Source organism: Anomalospiza imberbis, chromosome 4 (assembly GCF_031753505.1).
Source record: "Anomalospiza imberbis isolate Cuckoo-Finch-1a 21T00152 chromosome 4, ASM3175350v1, whole genome shotgun sequence".
Taxonomy (NCBI): Eukaryota; Metazoa; Chordata; class Aves; order Passeriformes; family Viduidae; genus Anomalospiza; species Anomalospiza imberbis.
This window is the reverse complement of record NC_089684.1, coordinates 59,313,470-59,333,928: the sequence shown is the minus strand read 5'-3', so window position 1 is coordinate 59,333,928 and position 20,459 is coordinate 59,313,470. Positions and strand designations below refer to the sequence as shown.

The window sequence follows — 20,459 nt, the reverse complement described above, 5'->3', positions numbered from 1 at the left end:
TTTTTCAACAGAACTGAGTTATGTTTACTGTTTCTTACTTCTCAATTTCAATTTCAAGACAAATCAATAATTTCAGAGAAATTAGTTAAAAATTAGGTAAAAAAAAAGCCAGAATTTATTCAGTTTTTATCAAACTTCGAAGAACTGCTTTTTTCCCGTAACTATTAATACTTACATCCAAGTAACTCATACTCACTGAACAAACTAGAAGTTTTAGAAACGAAAAGATTTATAGTTCGATTGCTCAATCCTCTAAAAAATTGTCTAGCACTCTACTTGGTTAATCCCAAAATTATCCAACAGGAGGAAAATAATATTAAAAAAAAGTAGAAACAAAACAGAAGAATGTCATCATGTCAGGATGATGTATACAAAATGAAAAACCTATATGTTATGTGATTCAAAGATATTATCACATTAATAAGGAATAACTTTTTAAAAGAAAATAAAACTTTAAAAATAGTATTGAAATGCTATTTATTTTAACTATCAGTAAGAACAAGTTCGTTTTTTTTTTTCCCTGAAGGCAATGGGGTCACCAACCTGCTTGGCAACAAGACGTTTAGGAGGCACTAGAAAACGGTACCTATTCTTTTCTTCATGGCTTCAGGGCTATTTTTTATTGTAATAAAAATCTTAAGCATACACAGTTATGTGTATGTACACATACACAGTTATGTACACAGAACTAGTTATAGTTCACTACACCCTGTAAAAATCCTTCTTTATGTAAACTTGAAATGCAGGTGGCTGAATAGACTAGCAGTCCAACTGAGACTTCCTGTAAGAACAAGCACAAGAAATATTGAATTCTAGATTATTTAAGCATATCGTAGACAAGCAATGCATTTAGAACACCACTTGTACAGATGAATAGACAACTATAATTCCAGTTGCAGTGGAATTTTGTGCATGATCTGAGAAGAAATAAGTAATGAGAACATTTTCAGCAGGAATCTCTTTTTCAACTAGTAATAATTGAAATTTTACAAGTCCAATCATTCCCAAAAATAATTAATACAAAATTCATTTATGCCTCTAGTGGCAGCTTTAAATGTTTCACAATCAGCATAAAAGAGGCATAAGGGCAACAACAAGTAGTATCAATCAAAGTTTTGGACAAAGTTTAGCATAATGGGAAGGACTTAGATTGGATGTTGGTGACTGCCTCCCTCTTCACTAATTCTTCATTTTCCCAGGCAATTTAATGTGTGAAGCCGCTACATTGCACTGCAGCCTTTATCCCTGGCATGACAGCTACAGTCTCCCCCACTTGCTGGAAAGAAATGGACCCAAATGAACACAAAAAAGAGAGTAGTCAAAACAAAAGCCAAGAGCATGACAAGAAAAACAGGGTACAAGATCCTTGCATGAGATATGATGAAAATGTGGCTGACTATTCTTGGTAACATTTGAGATTGCACATATTTAGCATCACAATTCCACCATGATATTGGTATATTACTTTCCATCCTCTGCCAAGTATTGATTACACACAGAAAGAGAAAATTGGAATCTTATAAAATTTTACACACTTGAAAAGGAAATGTCATAAGGCCAAAATCTACTCAAAAGGAGAGCATAGCACTACTGTTCTTTCAGTGGTGCCTTAAATTTGCTAGTAACTCAGTTACTTTTCTTCCTAATTCAACCAGCTTGAAAAACAATCCCATTTAAACTTGTAATCTGGGCATCGAAAGCATTTTTTTACCATCTTAAATACAAACAAAATTCCTGAGGTTGGGAAAATATAAATAATCTTTCCAGTACTCACATCCAGTGTGAGTACTATATCACCAGTGAGGGTTATGAAACATTCATTAACATGTATATTAAAAAATCTGTGTTCAGTTTCCCATTTATATGATAATTTCTGTTTATTTTTTAAAAAAGTGGGTGCCACTGTGTCCTCTGAAGAATCTAATGTCTTGGTGAACACTCTTCTCCCTGAAAATTTAGCAAGTTAGGGGTAACTTTCAGAATTATAGTTCCAGAATTTCACCCTAATTGTCCCAGATCAATAGCTATAGTGTATAGAGTGTATTACTCTTGAAGTCATTTGAGAATACTTCCTTGAATAAAAAACTGACACACTGTAGCTATTTTGTTTTTCTACATTTGAATGACCAAAATAATGGATACTGGGTTTCTAGTCTGGAGAGCTACTACAACATAAGCTTCCCTCAATTTTTGTCACTTTTACTGAAGAACTTAATACTTTACAAACAACTGGGCTGCATTGGTGAGAATGAAGCCAGGGACACTCTGGCATTTTTGAGATGACTTCTGAGTTTGTGAGATGGCACCTGGTGTTGGCTCCTCAGTAGAAGACAGAGTCCAAACAGGGCCACAAGATGAGAGGGTTGAAGAAGGTAACATGAAGATGGTTCGTAAGAAATGCATTTGTTTGGACATCAGAGACAGAGGGGAAAGGACGAATCTTATTGCTGCCTAAAACTGCCTCAAGTGAGAGTTCAAACTGAACCAAACCCTTCTCACTTATAAGACAAAAGGCATAACAAATTGGAAACTGGGTAATTCCAATTAGATGTAAATTACATTTCTGAGGCCTGAGTGTTTCTTAGGGTTTGTTATTCTTTTTACTACAAGGGTGTGGCAGGTTGCCCATGCTGTCAATTCTCATGTCTTCCAATTTTGCTTTTATCTTCTACAGAATCTATACCGTGACCACTAAGATGTCCAGAAAGAAAGCACCATGGATGCTTTTTATGGAAACTAGACAGCTTCTTCTGAGAAACATAAGAGGACTCTAGAGCTAACATGCTGCAGGAGGTTACAGTGGTATTATCAAACTTATAGGAAGCAGTTTCCTTCAGATTATCTGAGTTAACATCCTCATTCCTTTTCCTCTGCAAAGACTAAAAAAGTATATGATAAGATGTTTTCCAAAATATTCCAATTCCTGGTTCAGAACGAAGGTATTTGGTGGAAATGAGAGAATGGTGAGTCTCCATTCAGGAACATAAAATATTTTATCAGGTCAAATTCTGTGAAATTGGTTAACCACTTTTAAAACAGCTTAATAGAGCTACAGTTCTGGATGGCCATCAATCATTCCACGTTTAAAGAAAAGGCTCAGTAATTTAAACTGAAACTGATGTAATTACTGTTGTTACACATATATATATATATATATATATTACCATATGCTCTAATACAGGTTTATTTTCTCTTTGCACCTTTACCTATCTCATAGATGAGTTTGGAAGAGTTACATCTTTAACATTATGCTCAGCTACTAGGCTATTTCTAGAACAAATGTCCAAAACTAGAACAAATATGGTATTCTGCTTATGACAATTCTTAGTAAGTATATTCAAGTATTTGGTTCCTGGACCTTAGGTTGATCACCTTCATAGACTCATAGACTCATTTAGGTTGGAAAAGACCTCTAAGATCATGAAGTTCAACCTATCAGTAAACCTGACACTGCCAAGTCCACTGCTCAATCCTGTCTCTTAGTGCCACATCTACACGTTTTTGAATACCTCCAGTTTATGGCGACTCAACCTCTTCCCCCAGCCACCCATTCCAAAGCTTAAAAATTTTTTTGGTGAAGACTTATTTCCTCATATCCAATCTAAACTTCCCCTGGTGCCACTCTAGGGCATTTCCTCTAATTCTCTTGTTACTTGGGGAAGAGACTGACACACACCTGGCTACAACCTACTGCCAGATAGTTCAATTCTTATTTGAACAGTGATGCCTTCTACACCTATCACTTATCAGCAGTCTCCTTAATTTTATTAAACAATGAAATACAACTTATAAAATTCTTGCTATACCTTTCTTCTCTAAGTAATGGCCAAGGCTAGATGGAAAGCTGGCGTTTGTCTCTCCTCGCCAAAGATTCTGGAAAGGCACTACAGCCTCATCTAGTTGCATAATTGCTGTCCTAGAATCCACACAACTCACCCCATAAACTCATTGGTCAATCTGTAAAGTGATGTTAGAAGGATCATGAAATTTTCAGATGAGGGATTTGATAGTTTTTTTTTCCTTTTTTTTTTTTCTGGGACAACTAAGAAGGAGATATCTGTAGTACTTCTCCTATCACAATAAAAAATATGCCACAGATATGATTTGGAATTTGTGGCAATGCTATCGTGTTTATGATTTTATATTTTTTAAAAAATTATCTCCTGAAAAGAGAAACATTTTAAAGGGCAAACCTACTGTTTTAATGAAGTTTCAGACATAATTCAGGATCCTTAACTTAAAAATTAACATGAAGACAAAAATACTATCTCACATAAAGATTAGCATCCTAATGCAGTTTTTAACCGGAATTTTCTTACTATAAGTACACCTATATTCTAAACTACTGCTTTGCCACTAAAATATTTTCAATGAAGCTGCTATTTCTACTACCAAAATTCCTTTCAGTGGCTTACAAATTTTCAAATAAAAAAGATCATGATGAAAAATGCAGCCTTCTTGTAGCCAAACCTCTTTTTGACCATGCATAGTGAAGGGACTAGTTTTGAATAAAAACTCATAAACTGTCAATTAAACAAAGCAACTAAGCTACTTTATGAATCACAAGCACTTGCATGCTTTTGAACACAATAGAGTTGAACATAATGATTTTTTTCCACTGAGATATAATAGAATTTCACTGCAGGGAAGACCTGTAGTAGGCCAAATTCTTGGGCATTCTGCTAAGTCTTCAAAAAGACATTTTCCTCACCAATTTGTGTGCAGTGCTGCAGGCAGCAGAATGAAGTGGATTCCATCACAGGCAGACAGAAAAGTGAAGGGCTTCCTAACCCATCCTCTCCTACTGAGGATACATCACAACCCTCCCTTCACAATCACAGAGCACTCCCGTTTTCAAAGCATTACAACTAGAATGTTCGTCTTTCTATTTTTGCACTGGAAATTTCAATTAATAAAAATTATTTCAGCAGGAATTACATGAAAGCCTCCTATAACCTAATATTTCCCTATATTTATTGATGCCACATAAGATTAAGCAATCATATTTTTTTACAGTTGCATCATGCTGGAAGCTCCATTGTCTTTCTGAAACCTACTATTCTATGTCCTCTGTCTTTGTTGGTTGTTTATAAGTGATGAGTCCTTGGCTTACAGCCAAGCTTAAGCTTTTGAGTGCATGACCTACTGTTTCCTACTACAGAAGTTCATCACAGTCTTCAGGTTGTTCGGCTTGTTCAATCCACTAAACTGCCTTACCACACTGAACAGAAAGTAGAAAAGTCACTGGTTTGCTTTGTCTTGAAACTCACATATTTCCACATTTAGAAACCATAAGAATTCACAACCTGCCCATGAACTTCAAATTCACTATCTCCAGGAAAGCATCTTTGTTCAGAAAAGACAACAGAACAAAACTGAGCAAGTAAAAGAGTCACACAAGTATAAAAACATATGATAGCAAAACTAGATAACAGCATGACTTTTCTTTCTTTTTTGCAAACAAACAAAAGACAAACTTCTAAAACCAAAGCAAAATGATTTTTTCCACATGAAATCATAAAATGTTTCAAATTGCCTGACATTCAAATATTAAACTCAGATTTCATAAACTAATAGTAATAATGCCATGTTTTCTTCAACTCTATTTCAAATGTTTTCCATTTCCATTAGGCAATTTTAGGATGTTTACTATATGTTAAAGTATTTTGCCAAAACAAATGAAAAATATCAGCTTTATGCAGATATTCCTTAAGCAGTTATAACAGTTTTTAGAGAAAAGATATCTGATACAAAAAAAGAGCATTGTATCTACAAAGCATTATCATCAGAATATATGGAAGGAAGAAAATACTTACAGATTTTTTATGTCTACTGCTCCTCGGAATGCCTTCCTTGGTATTGCTTGAATCTGATTTTCACTAAGATCACTAAGAAAAAAAAAATAAATGTAAAAGTGCTATGTATATTTAGTTTCCTGTACAACAAAAAAATTTCAGTCATTATGGTTTAATCAATATTTCCAATGAAGCTTATTTTATTACATGAACTGATTTGTAATTGAAGAAAAGAAGTAGCAATTATAGTCAAAATTGTTTATTTCTGTCACATTAAACAGTTCCTTCAGAAAATAGCAACATATATGCCAAAAAATAATAATAATAAAAAAAGCAGAAGTGTGTTCACTTTTCAACTATTCCAAATCCATGTTTGATAGTATATTTAGCTTTATGCAAGGAAGACAGAAATCCAGCAAATAGAACAAATAGTAAGCTACTGAGAAACAACAATGAAGCTGTGTAATATCTGAGATAAATATGTTTCTGACTTTTGTTTTAGTGTCAAGCATCATATATTTTAAAAGAAAGAATTAAAATACGTTCTGCAGCAGACTAATATTCCTCCCCCAAATCCCTGTATGATCAGCTGTACCATGCTATCTGAAATTATTATCTCTTACACAAGAGAATTATTATTAAAATGCTTATAAAATTACTGTTCAGTAGTGGTTTTTTGCTATCAGTATGAATTAACAGCCCTTTATTTTTTCTGAAATCCAGACACATTTTTGTCCTTCACAGGTCAGTACTGGAAATAAAATCTAGAGAACTGAGGACAGTAGCAGAGAAGACAGAGAAAATGAAAAAAACAAAAGCAAACTAGGATGCAGAATTTTCCATCTATGCTATGCACTATTAACAGTGATGCAGTGCAGTAGAAGTGGACCAATACATTAAAGTGTTTATTGCTGTATCTATAGCCACATGCAGTTTGGAGGTTTCACCTCAGACAATAGTTTGCTACCCTGGACCAAACACACCTATCACACATGGTACATGAATGTTTGAAGTTTTGCAAGGGGGCCTATCTACCTTCCTGTATTAAAATTATGAGAGCAGATCTTTTGGAAGCCTTCCAAGATGCAACTATCTATATAAAGTATGAGGAACACAAGATGCACCTATCTGTACACAGTATGAAGAAGATTTCTTGAACATCTGAATAAAAAAGTACTAACAAATCAGATGTGTACAGGTGTCTCTACAGAGGGATTTTAAGTCCATTTGAAGCAGTTTTCTTGTGGTTAACTAGATTTCATTTTGCTAAAACTAATCCAGGATCTTTGCTCTAAAAGCACACCAAATTCAATCCAGATCCTAGAAGAAGTTTCTCTACCTTAAGCTTAAGAGACATCTTTAGAGGACCTTTTTCAGAGAGAATGCTTAGAGAAACATTGCAAAACTGTGCAAAGAAATAAGAGATATAGCTCAGAGTAAGTGAATAAGCAAGAATCATTAGACATAAGAAGCCATGGTTTTGACATATTCTTTCTCTAAAATGCAATCTAGCACGAGCTCATATTTCCAGTTCTGAGCAATCACTACTGAAGATCCCTTTAAGATTTATGAACTTGCAAAAAATATTTTGAGGACTTTATAAAACCCCATGCTGCCCAACTTTAACAAAATTTATATCAATGTAATTATTTTGAAAATAATTCCACATACATTGGCAGAAATTTTGTTTTATCCAATTCCTTGTCAATTTATGGAAAATAACTTTCTATTTACTAAATTTTTCACAGTTCATGCACCTAATTGCACTGCAATATCTTGCAAAGTATACTTAAAACTAGACCCAATTTTTGTATTATTAACTGTGTGTGAAAAAAGAGAATTTGTGAGCTGTGATTTAATTTTCAAGCCACCTAAGTAATCTTGAAATGGGATATGACTGTACCTCTCTGACAATAAATTCAGTGGCAATGAATGAAAAAGCAGCCTTCAGCATTTGTTACAGTAACATGATTTAACAGCCTACTTACTTGGAAAAAAAATCCTTTATAAGCATAAAAAGCAAATATCTATATTTACATTTCTGTTTAATTGAATAATACATTTTACCTATATAAAATTTGTGTGTGAAGTGGCTAAGCTAGCAGTAGTGATTTGTATCATGATCGATGATTAGTTTATAACACAGATATATGTATATGTCTATGTAAGCCACTGCCATTCTCGTAAATATATACTACAGGAGATCATGGGTAACGGTGCATTAAGCTTTTCATGGCATTTGATAGAGTATCATCATTTACCATTTTCTATAATTAAAAAAAGTGAAAGATGAGCAATATTGAGGCCAAATGTAAATTATTTTTAAAAACCTAGTAGAAAACGTCAATGGTCAAAATCTTTGTTTCCGTGGGAAATTTTAGCACAAATGCAAGGACTTACAAGTGACAGCTACTGTGCCAGGTTCCTCAACAGACAGTACACTGAGGCATTGTGCACAGGTATGTCTGTGTGTATGCAAATGCAAAAGACAGGAGACAAACTAATTGCACGCTAGATTTACTGCTGGGTCAGCACAGGCAACACCGTTTCTGTGTAGCACAAGCTCAAGCAGACTGAAGCATAGTGTTCCCTGGTAATTTTAGCTAATTTCAAATGTAAACTACTTGACTGCAAAGGTTCCCAACCTTGCTGAACAAGGCATTGTTTAAAGCATACATTTAAATATGGAGAGCTAAGTAAGGTTGGCAAATGTTGTTTTCCAAATGTAATTTTTTTTGCAATGCATCAGCTGGTTTGGGAAACTTGGAACTGTTTCTGTAACAAATAATTTGATTTCTCCAGTGCTAAATTCTACTTCTCACAAAAAAAAAAAAAAAAAAAAAAAAAAAAAAAAAAAAAAAAGATTTTCCTTATAGCAGGAAGAATTTTAGTAATTATTTATTGATTGCTTCAAGTTTTTATCTGCTCAGTGTAAAAAGGTTTCCTTATAAAAAGCTCAAGGGGCTTAAACAAACATTCAACTTTTGCTTCTTGCATAAATTACACCTACATTTCCCAACTCAGAAGCTGTGTATGGTCTTTTTTATTGATCTTTGAACTCATTCCACCGCAATTCTTAGACTGTTAAAAAAAAAAGTCACAAGCAGCACAACGTGCATTGTGACTTTCATAGGAAATGGGGCAAAAATCTATTTTGTAGATAAAACCAGCCAATTTTGCACGCCATTACATTACATTGATTTGACTTTGCAACTTATATTCTGTAGTGAAGAAAGGTGCAAAACTCCTTTTAAGTCTGATGGTCATTGTATTGCTGCACTTGTAACTATGTGGGCATCATCTTCCATTTCAAAAATAGGCAGCCTTTGAATAGAGGCTCTATGATGGCAATTGATCCTCCTAAAATGAAAGAATATCTAAGAATATTTAAGCCAAGCTACAACAAAATATATTACTTTTATAAGAAGAGATCTGTATTTTTTTTAAAAAGGCATGAACCTGATTCACATTAGAAAGTGGCAATCTGACCAAGATATTTTCCCAGGAACAAATTATTCTCCATTAATACTGCAGCCCAAGACCTTACATTAAAATTCAGAATACCTCTAGAGCAGCAGAATTGAATAAAAAATACAGCTAGAGTGAAAAAGCCAAGGCTATGTGAGAATTTCTTTCTTTAAACAGAGCACAATGATGTAGTGAGATGTTCTGACAAATTCATCTTTATGCAGATTCTAGCTTTCATAGAGGCTTCTTTCAACTAAATTGTTCTTGACTCTATTACATAACTCCTAGAGAGATATACTCCAAATTATTAAGTCTAAAGGGGAATACCTTAGACATTGACCTTTCAAGAAGATTCCTTAGTGTAACTTTGTGGACTTCATTTATGTCATTCAGTGGTGGTCAGAGCACCTTCATTCCTAGTCCTCCACTGCTCCTCCTTGCTCCATTATCACCAAACCTGCGCTCAGGGCCAGGTGTAACTTCAGTCTCGCTGAATGTGAGGTGTTCTCAAGGACAACTCTCAGATTTGTTTCCTCAAGTTCAAAGGTAGTACAGGGGTTAAATAACAGATTGGCACCAAAAGCCACCTGGGTGAGTTAGAGTGTTAGCAGGTGACAGAGACTTTTTAAAGGAGGCACAAATGAGCATCACTGCTGCTCTAGATGCACAAACCAGCCCAGGTACAGTGGATTGTTTCAGATACATTTAAGATGTAAATATGTCAAGCATTCTTCTGGGGCTACAACCCCATTCCTCAAACGTAAAAACAGAAAATTAAATCCATAAAGCAAACAAAGCTGACTTCCTCTATAAGTGAAGATACACAGTGGAGAATGCACAAAGATTTCTGAATTTTTGCCCAAGTGCAGCAATGTTTTGAAAAACTTGAATAGTATTTTTTCTCTCTTTGAAGGTCGGATGTGTGTGTTTCTAAATAAAAGACTAAATATGCTGCATCTAAATAATTACTTTTTTAAATTAACACAGTCTATCCAAGTATTCAAACTCATCAATAAAAACAGAACAACTATAGATTCTCTAAGATTTGTGATGAAGTAAGTTCTGCAATTACCGTGCTTATGTAAAATATAATTTATTTTTAAACAAACTGGATAAAGGCAATTTACATGCACTTGATTCTGATAGGCACATATGCCTAAGCTTTTAAACCGATTTCCAAAGATTAAAGATTTAATTTTGATATTCTGACAAAGCAACTTAACTTGTCTAATTTGAAATTATGGCTAAAAGAATGTAGATTTCTGCATTTCACAAACCGATGAACTAATGAAAAAAAATCAATAACAAAAGAAACAACATCAAAAAGAGCCCAAACACCTCTGCCCCACCCTTCCTCCCCTAACAGCTTCATTTTGTGTATGCAGACTTTTTTTCTCCAAGAATACATTGGTAATGATAATGTGTTTAGCTTGTGGAAATAGCAGGAAGACCTTGCCAAAAACCTTGTTACTACTGAATCCTTCTTAAGAACAGGATGGAAATTGTACAGTTATATTTATCATATTCACTGGTTAGTAGATAAAGGTGTATCAAGGAAAAACTCACAGCTTAGAGTCCTGTGAACATTTGAAATTCATACCAATAGAAGATACTAACCTGTTCTCAGAAAAAAATAACTTGAAGACTTATATACAGTATTGCTTTCTTATCTGAAGATAAAGCCCTGAGATAACTGAAATTAATGATCCTGATGGAATGTTTCAGCTCTTAAAAATGCAAACAGTACTGCATTGCAGTTATTTTATTACTCACCATATATGGCTCTCAGCTGAATATCCTATATACCCTTAAAAAGGAGTGCTCAATTTTTAATTATATAAATTGAAACATCACATAAAATATCTATATAATGAACTGTTAAGGCTGTATCACAGTTTTGTTGTGTGGCTAAATCATTGTTCATTCTGAAACACTAAATCTTTTGAAGATGGCAAACCTGCTTCTAAATTTAATTACTTGTAATTTTATTTTCCTCAATGGTTTAACCTCCTTCTGTGTCTGACCACAGATATCATAAATCTATACTGCCATTCTGTACTTTGCAAAATACTGGGTACTGGGAATGAGTAATATGTTCTGATTTTAAAGGAAAAGGCAGAAACACTCAGCCCAACTAAACACTGAATGCTTACCAGTTTATTTATGCCAGTTTATAAAAACAACTCAGAAAGTGGCTATTTAATGACTGGCATCCTGATAATTATTTACATATTAGTGACATGAATGAAGTAAGTCTTGCTAAGTACTTTTCTCTTACTGGAAAACAACACTTAACATTAGGCAACTATATTTTGCATTAAATCCTCCATGCCTGTATAAGGTGGCAAAGTCTCATGGATAATGAGACTACCAGGCATTCAAATGAAATAAAAAGCATGATACCTATTTATATTATTTTACTGGAAATCAAATATATGAATTTGGACACAGGGGATTTCGCTTGGAATACAAAGATGGTGAAAAAACCGAACAATATATTTTAGAATAGGATAGTCCAGTTGAAAGGGACCTACAGTTATTACCTAGGTCAATCAGAATATTTTGATGGAACAAGTCACAACTTCTTTTTAGGAAAATTAAGTATCAATTAGACATTTATCCTAAAATAGTAAAACTAACCAAACAGTCAATTTATGAAAATCAAATGGTCCTGTCCATTTCAGCTGTTTATTATCATCAGCTTTTTCTTCCGTACTGTTCAGTGTTCCTACAATATTGCTGTATTTGAGTACACCTTAAAAAATACAGGTGGCAGTGAGAAGACATGCCCTACCTATTCACTAAGAAGCTCCTTGCAGAAAAGACCTGTGTAACATGCTCTGGCATAGGCTACTCGCTGGATCCTGGACTTCATGAAGATATCTTTGATGTCTTGCATGGTCTGAGATACTTCTCTAGTCACGATCACATTAAGGAGGCAGATCATCTAAAACCTCAAAGCTATTCCAGAGCAAGAACCAAGAGCTATTATTTATTCCCCTGGCTTTGATCTTAGGGAAAACAAAGTACTCTTCCTCACTGGGAGGCACTGAAAACACCAGTAGTAAAATCTGAGATATGGAAGGTGTGAACATGCTGCAACATGACAGCATAAGACAAGGGAGCCATAGCCCCAAGTTTCAAGTGTGCCTTGAAATGTTTCCAGAGAAGTATGGCAAAAGGTTATTTCATGTTATCATGAATACTAGCATCTGCCTCTGTTTGCAAAGCTGTCATAGCCATGGGCTTTCCAATGCAAAGAGGAGAGAATTAAATGCCAAAGTAGATTTTTTATGTTTCAATGAATCTCTGACTTGGATTTCATTCCTAAAATGCCAATTTTCTACTTGCAAAATTTGAATAAATATTTTTCTACTCTCTATTAGGTGTCTGGGGTTAACATGGAAAAGTTCTGATCAGATGGGTTTTTTCCTGCTCATGAAACTTCATTTATCACTATACAAACAAACTACAAAGCTCCAGCATGGCTAGGAAAGAAGCATGCATGAAGTTTTATTGTATTAGGATAAAGTATGTAAGTATGAAAATTATTTTCAGTACTATGTAATGAAAATCAAAGCAAAGTACAAAGTCATCAAGAATACAGATGCCTCTGAACATTGTGGTGTTAATGCAGGGGGAGCATCCTGGAGAGACAGTTCTTTTAAATCAGTAGCTCAGGTGGACTGGAGCTACTGTAGCCTATTAGGAATTCCATCATGGCAGCAATATATTGTATTGTAATACAAGCTTACTAAACAAACACATATTTTAATTATAACATAATATTTTTTTTATCCCATGTTTAGCAAATACATGCATGTATACAAACAACTAAGTACCTTTCCCATCAGTCAAGCGAGGCTTAGGCAGTTACTTGTTAGAATACTGACATATGCTTGGCTTTAACTTTATACATTTACTGTATAACAAGTTACAGGATGGCATCAATTAGTCATGAATATAATCTTATACCCAAATGGCTTGTCATGTCCTTTTAGTAGGCATAGCTTTCTGGCAGATCTGCAGACCAATTATGGTGGGAAAAGGAAATATTTAAAAATATATACTTAAAAAATCAGTCTAAACTCTTGTTCTGAGAAAGTAAAACAAAATCAAACAAACAACAATTCTGTTGTACCATTATTTTTTGACTGTGAAATAAACTAGTTAGCTTCCTATTAATTTCAATGCTTTTTTCTTCTGTTCTTTAGTAAAACAATCATTGCAGCTATTTCTCTTCATATTGAAGATACAAAAGGTGTCTAATAATATCAGCAGTAGATAATAGGTCTCTAAGGCACACATATATCCCCTTAAGAAGATATAACCTATAAATTATAATTTCAAACATTAGTTCTGTAAATCATTATTGCTGCTGCTTCCCATAGGAGGATTAAAATTTCATGTATGAGAAAGCTACTATTAACCTCCTTTTACAGATGGGGAAACCAAAGCAGGACGTATCAACAGTAGCATGGATCAGTACCATGTGAGGAGCACAAAACTGATGAGAAAGATTTAGATGACAGAATTGCAGGTTCTCTCTGCATCACTAATTTCCATTTGCTCTGTTGACTCCCTAGAGATTCAGATGCTGCACACAGTAGGCACATAACCTATTCTCACGCTAAAGCAGGATCACTCCCCGGGCCATGGTGTGCTATATTGCCCAAGTGAATATTTCACATTTCACAACACAGGGCAATCATCACTGAAACGGACTGAATGATTAGAGTCACAGCAATTCCCATGGTAAGGAAAGCTTTTTTAATTTTTTTTTTTCCTAAGAATATTCAGACTGAATTTCCCTGCCCACTTTCATGTCTCATTTTTTAATGATAGCACTTTTGATTATATCATTCATGCTTCTTTCATTCTTAATGCTTGAGGTTTTTTTAAATGTCATCCATTTATAAATATATTATGGAATCAAAATGTACTTTTTATTATAGCTTTTGGCATACTATTATCTGTATTATTTCAGCAGCAGATCTTTTACTCCACTTTATCTATGTTTTTATTTATTAAAGAAGAGAGATCATTTATGTATAAGTACAGAACATATACAGCAAAAGAGAAAAAGTAACACACTACACAAGAGTAGTACTGGTAGCCTGGCAATCTCCAGAGTTTATCAGTACTTTCAACCTTAACATTTAGTATAAGTCATCCAAAATCTAAGTTATGATAATTAGTGCTAATCTTTCTTTTGTTTGAGAAACAGCTTGACTTTTCATACCCATGCAATACAATACACAACATATTTATAATTTTTAGTATTAGTAATCAATGATTTCTGCAGAATCTAAATAGCACAGAGTACATGGAGTAGACCATTTACTTTTTAATAGGAATACATTTTGGGTTTGGACTAAGCCAAAACCTCCAATCTCTGTCTTGGCAGAAAAGTTAACCCATGGACTGCAAAATCAATTCCACTCTACAATGTATCCAAAAGTGTACTTAAATCAATTTTTATGCTCTGATACTTTTGAAAATAATTGCTTAAGGAGATTCGCCATTTATTTACTATTCTAGAGTGGCCTAGCAGGGTAAATGCTAATTGTGCAATAAAATAGGAGTATTAGGACCACACATGTATTTTATTGGAGCCTTAGAAATTATTTTTGAAAAGGAAAGCATTCTTTAATAGTCTATTCCACTAAATTAATACATAATTCCCTTTTGTTTAGACTACAAAAACCCCAAAACAAAACAGCAAAGGAAATTGCATGTTGTAGCTCCTAAAGAGGAAAGGACCACCCACAGTTTCAGAGAGAATTGCAACGCTACTTCAAATTTGGCTTTGGCATAATCCTTTTCATAGAAAAACTTGAAGTTTTTAAGAAGCCCTCACCTCCCAGAGAAAAAACCTGACAATTCTTTATCCTCCACACAGTCTCAAATTGGTCAAGCTGCAGGAAGGCACTGAGTGATGTTTTACTGACTGCTGCTTATCGTGCATCCCTAATAGCACTGTGATTCCCTACCAGGGCCCAGGCCAGCAGCACAGCTGTGCTGTGTGAGGGTATTGCTGACCTACAGCCCTGCCAGGTGTTTGCAGGGTGGAAAATGACTTTCACCCATATGGGTGCATATCCACATGGCAGTTCTGGGCCCTGCACCACAAGAAAGACATCGAGGGGCTGGAGTGTCCGTCCAAAGGGCAATTGGAGGTGCTGAAGGGTCTGGAGCACAACTCTGATGAGGGCCAGCTGAGGGTGTTTAGCCTAGTGAAAAAAGAGGCTCAGGGAAAACCTTATTGCTCTCTATGACTGTCTCAAAGGAGGTTGTGGATGGGTGGGGATCAGTCTCCTCTCCTGAATAACAAGTGACAGGACAAGAGGAAATCGTCTCAAACTGTGCCAGGGGAGGTTTAGGTTAGATACGGGTTTCATTCATGGATTTTCCTCTCCTTTTCCTTTAACCAGGTTGGAATTGAAGGAAAAATAAAAAATAACTTAAATCTTTATGTGTCAATTTTTCACACAAGGCCACAAAAGAGTGTTTCTATGTAGGCAAACGGTGAAGATTCTGCTATTTTCATTTTACTAGTCTCTGATAGGTGATTTGGTGATTAATCTTTAATCAACTATTACACTTGACAGACTTGAAAATACACTATAAGTTAAGAGCTTTAAAAGAATAAAACAAGATTCTGCTGGGTAACTTTCACTTCTTCTGGTACATTAGACATTCAGCATATGCATGGCTGAAACTTCCATTTGGCTTGGCTGGGGATCTGTTCACATTAAAAATAGATGAGATGGCATATTTAATTTTCCAAAAGACCTCTTCAACAGTATCTAAAAAATCTATCACTACTTTTCCCTGTAACAAAACTTCTTTTTTAGAACAAGTTTGCAACTGTCAACATGTCTTTAATATTTAATCTTGTTTCACCTGCTTTGGAATTGAAACTGTAAGCACTTTCAGGAACTGATTGAAAGGTTGTCTGGTACATTGTCTAGTTTCACTACACAGCCTACAACCCTGTATATTCTCTTCTGAAATATCACTCAGCAAGCTGTGGCAATTCCTGCTTCTTCAAAACAGCAGAGCGGACTCCTGATCCAATCCCATTATGCAAAGCTGCAATTCCAATATGGACAAGGAACAAATACACCCCTGGACACAGACATTTTTCATGAAGTATAGCTCCAAATTTTCACTCTGATAATAACCTGAGTAGTTCAAGTGTTTCCTAGCAGTAAAACTAACCTTGAACAATTTGTCAAGGGACAGGGAAAAATTTGGAGAGAAAACTAGAGAAGATCTTGCAGACCATTAACATTGAATAGCACTGTGCTCACTCTTCCTGCATTTGGGTTGAATGATGCAATTTGGGGATTGTCTCTTGAGATGGGCTGATTGCTTGATAAGACAGATTTATTGTACAGTTTTAGCTTTATATGATATGTGTAGGTGCATAACACAAATGAAGCACTAATGCTTTAAGGCTGTTGCCTGTCAGTGCCAAACACTATGCTAAAACAGTGAAAAAAACCAAAGCAAATTATTAAAAGCATTACCACAGATGCTTTAAAAAAACCAGACAACAGCTAAGCTACAATCATTGCTGCTTATCAAGATGACCAGTTTTATATTACTATTTTTCTGGTCTTCACCCATCTGCTTATACCCATGTGTCATTATTTGGACTGTAATATCTTTCACAGAAACTTTTTTGTTTTATTGGGTGCTGGTTTGTTGGTATTTTCTTTATTCTGTGTAACAAAGTACAGTGACTAGCACCACTGAGCTTCTGGACCAAAGAACTAGGACTTAGAGCTTTTCTATAAGAAAACTATAAATGAAAAGACAAGAAATGTATGTTTGTATTATCCACTTCACTGACAATGAACTATAAAACAGTAATAACAAGCTCAATTATTTGAATGACGATTTTTTTGTTTATTCTATTTCTTGTGTACTATGTATGTGCTGGTTAATTCAAGTCAATTAAAAGCTCTTAGGAAAAAAAAATAAACTTCTGTTGTTGAGAAACTTCAGGGCAAGTACTGATACATACATTCAGGTACTCTGGAAGTAAAACTTCCTATTGACCAGGATTAAATTATTTTAATTCTCTAGCTGCACATCCCAGAAGTGTCAAGCCTCAAGTTTCTTCTGTTCAAGGGCTCCAAGTTTTTCCTTCTTCTTGAGCCTGCCTTCTCTTTCTGTGACTGCTCCAGCCTCTTCCCCCAAATTTCTGTAACCACTACTTTTTCTTTTTCAGTGCCATACAAAGAATCAGAATTTCAAGAGGTATTTTCCTCTAACAAAAGGAGCTGACAATACAGCAGAGGCAGTACAACTGGTCTGTAAAACAAGAAGAGTGCATTCTAGCTGGATTCAGGGCTATTTAGAGTTGAAAACCCTCATAAAAATGGTAAAAATGCATGTAAGGAATAAAAAGAAAATATGCCATTTCAGAATTAACTAATCACAACTAATTTCTTAATCTTAAAATGAATAACCATGGGTAAGAAACTGAATCAGAGTGCTCCATTCCACGTTTCAAGAACGTGAAAAAATTCAATTTCTTCTTAATAGCCCTGTCTGTATGCTGTTGCCACAATACCAGTATGTAAATTACATTAAAAAGTTCTAGAAAAATATAATCCATGAGAAATTGAATTTAGTATTTTTTATAGAAAACCTTAAATTTTATTGCTACTTCTGCCACATTTATCCCCTTTTCCCCCTCAAACTTGCAAAAAGATTCAGCTGCTTGCACTATCCATTCAAACATTTTTTAAAGTTTGAAGTCTACAAAGCTGATTTTCTGTTCCAGGACTGTACTTTTGCACTGACAGCATCAAAAAGTAGCTGCTCTTAACTGCACTTTAAAAACCTATCCTGCCTCTTTTCAGATGTTTTTCTCCATCTGTATGTTTTCAAGCCTTTTTTTTTTCCAAATTGCTAAATTCTTTCCCTTCAACCAATATCCATACTCTCCTAAGTAGCTGATGGAAGTTTGCCTCAAGTAACTACCCAGAAAATCTCACTGAGAAACCCTAATAATTAGGGCAAAGAGCAATTGAGTGGGAGGTGTGGTGGTTTTTTGTTGTTGTTTGAGGGTTTTTTCATTCAGGGTGATGGTGTTGTGTTTTGCTATATGAGGGCACACAAGGCAGCTGGATGGGATGGATGAGAGTTAAGCAATTGCAAACAAATGAGAGCACAGGACACTCAGGATGAGCAAGGGTGACACTGATGTCTCCATTCACAAGATACTACACACCCCTGCAGCGAGCCAAGGGGAAATTTCAGAAAAGAGAGGTCCAGGTGACCACATACACGCTGAGAACAGTTATGGTAATGTTATGGTAAGAGACTATTGAATTTACTTTAAAAACCCCCAAAGCCCAAACCAGCAAACAATGCATAAGCTTCCCTATTGCTTAAGGACTAATTCAGAAATATACTAAAAAATGTTTTAATACTTAGACTGACTGCATTTTGTTTGAAGCATAAAAGTTAAAAAGGGGTTTAAGAAATAAGGCTAAATACAAGAACACATGGCATTGTGCCTGTGTCAATAATAGCCACTAAACAGATCAAGATCTCAGCACTATACATCCAGGCTTTTTGCTAAAGCATTCAATGTGAATCCATTCATACTTCTAGGGAATTCAGGAAGACTTCCACCAGCCAAAATCCTAGGACATGCATCTTACAACAGCAGGAGCATCTGTACTCACTCCTTTAACTGAGTATGAACAGATCTCCTCTTAGAATGGGACCAGCTCTGAGCTCTGAGGTGATTGAATTAAAATGATATTTACACAGATAGCTGAGAAGGTGTGAGAATTTGCTTCTTTATTGGCTCCACCGCACTTGCTATCTCTTACCATATGGCTAATTCTTTCTCATGCTTATTCTTCTGTTTCAGTTCATATTACAGTACACTCTTTTTACAGACCTGCAGCCTCAAACATCTTTAGCAAAGGTCCAGACATTGATTTAGAGGCTGAAACACAAGCATATCCAATCCTGCTCCTACACAAGGCTATATATCTTTGTTGGAAGACTGACACATGGTCCCCATATGCATCAGTGATAACATAAGCCTGCCAGGCACAGATGTACTTATAGCTCCAGAGAGATGCAATCTAATGATGGATAGGAATAACCCAATCATACAAACATTTGTATTTGTAAACCCTACCTAGTGCTACAGACAATATGTCTACATTTCACTGCCACATTTCTTCAAAGATATCAAGATGTTCCTAAGGTATGACAGCCATATGATGCAACTTAATGGTATGTAAAATAGAGACTGCTTTCTGAAGCACAACTTCATAGTTGGAAGTTCTAAAAATTAATTGCTCTTCTGGCAAACACAATGAAAATTAAATTAAATTAGATACTGGAACTTTTTCATTAGAAGGCTCTGGCAAAATAAAGTTAATAGATGGAAAGCTTTCTGCAATTAAAAGTGACAGGTGCATTGCTTTCTCTAAGCTTTTAAATCACATCTGTCAAAAAGCCTACTAAAATGCATTTTTTAAGCTCTTTCCAATCTACTCAACTTTTTTGAATCAAAACACTGTGGAATTATTGAAGATGTATCGCTTAAGTCACAGCTTTATGGCAGTAAAGAGCTAAAATTTCTATAGAGTTATACATCTAACATATTTAGGACAGTGTATTAAATCACAAAGTAACTCTGTCTCCTGTTTCCATTCACTTCATTTGTCAGCATGATTTCCTGCTTCAATTCCTAACCACTGCACAAGAAACACACAACCTGATTTCCCTAATTTAAAACCAAGTTTATAGTAAATTCAGAATTCAGGCCACTCACAGCTTTGTTTGAATTATCTATTCCATGTATTTAAGGTGATTTAGGAGAGAGATGGTTAACAGCATTTATGCCTTTGAAGAAACTTTTTCTTCAAAGTGTGTGGAAAGAGGCAGAAAAGTTTGAGGTCAAGTTTTGCTGTGCTTCTTACAAGTGAAACTATTTTCAATGAACATGTGTTCCAAAAGTGGGAGCAAAACCACTTATTGCACATCTTCCCCATGCCCTTCAGACATACCTGAGCCAATCCTCTACCTCTCATTCCCCACTCACAAAAACAGGGAGTATTTAAGCCCAAAACTCAAATATCTCCAAATTCTCTAATGATTATTCCCAGGTTTTTTTTTTGTTTTTTCTTTTTATTGCTTGCTTGTTTTGGG

General features: G+C 35.1%; 1 protein-coding gene across 10 annotated transcripts in view; it reads right to left on the bottom strand.

Moving 5' to 3' along the window:
* SLIT2 (slit guidance ligand 2) overlaps positions 1 to 20,459 on the bottom strand; it is a 260,339-nt gene that overhangs the window by 104,192 nt on the left and 135,688 nt on the right. For all 10 annotated transcript variants that reach the window (XM_068188773.1, XM_068188767.1, XM_068188775.1 and 7 more), the window contains exon 5: positions 5,817 to 5,888. In XM_068188773.1, coding sequence (XP_068044874.1) covers positions 5,817 to 5,888 — 72 coding nt within the window. The remainder of the gene's footprint in view (positions 1 to 5,816; positions 5,889 to 20,459) is intronic.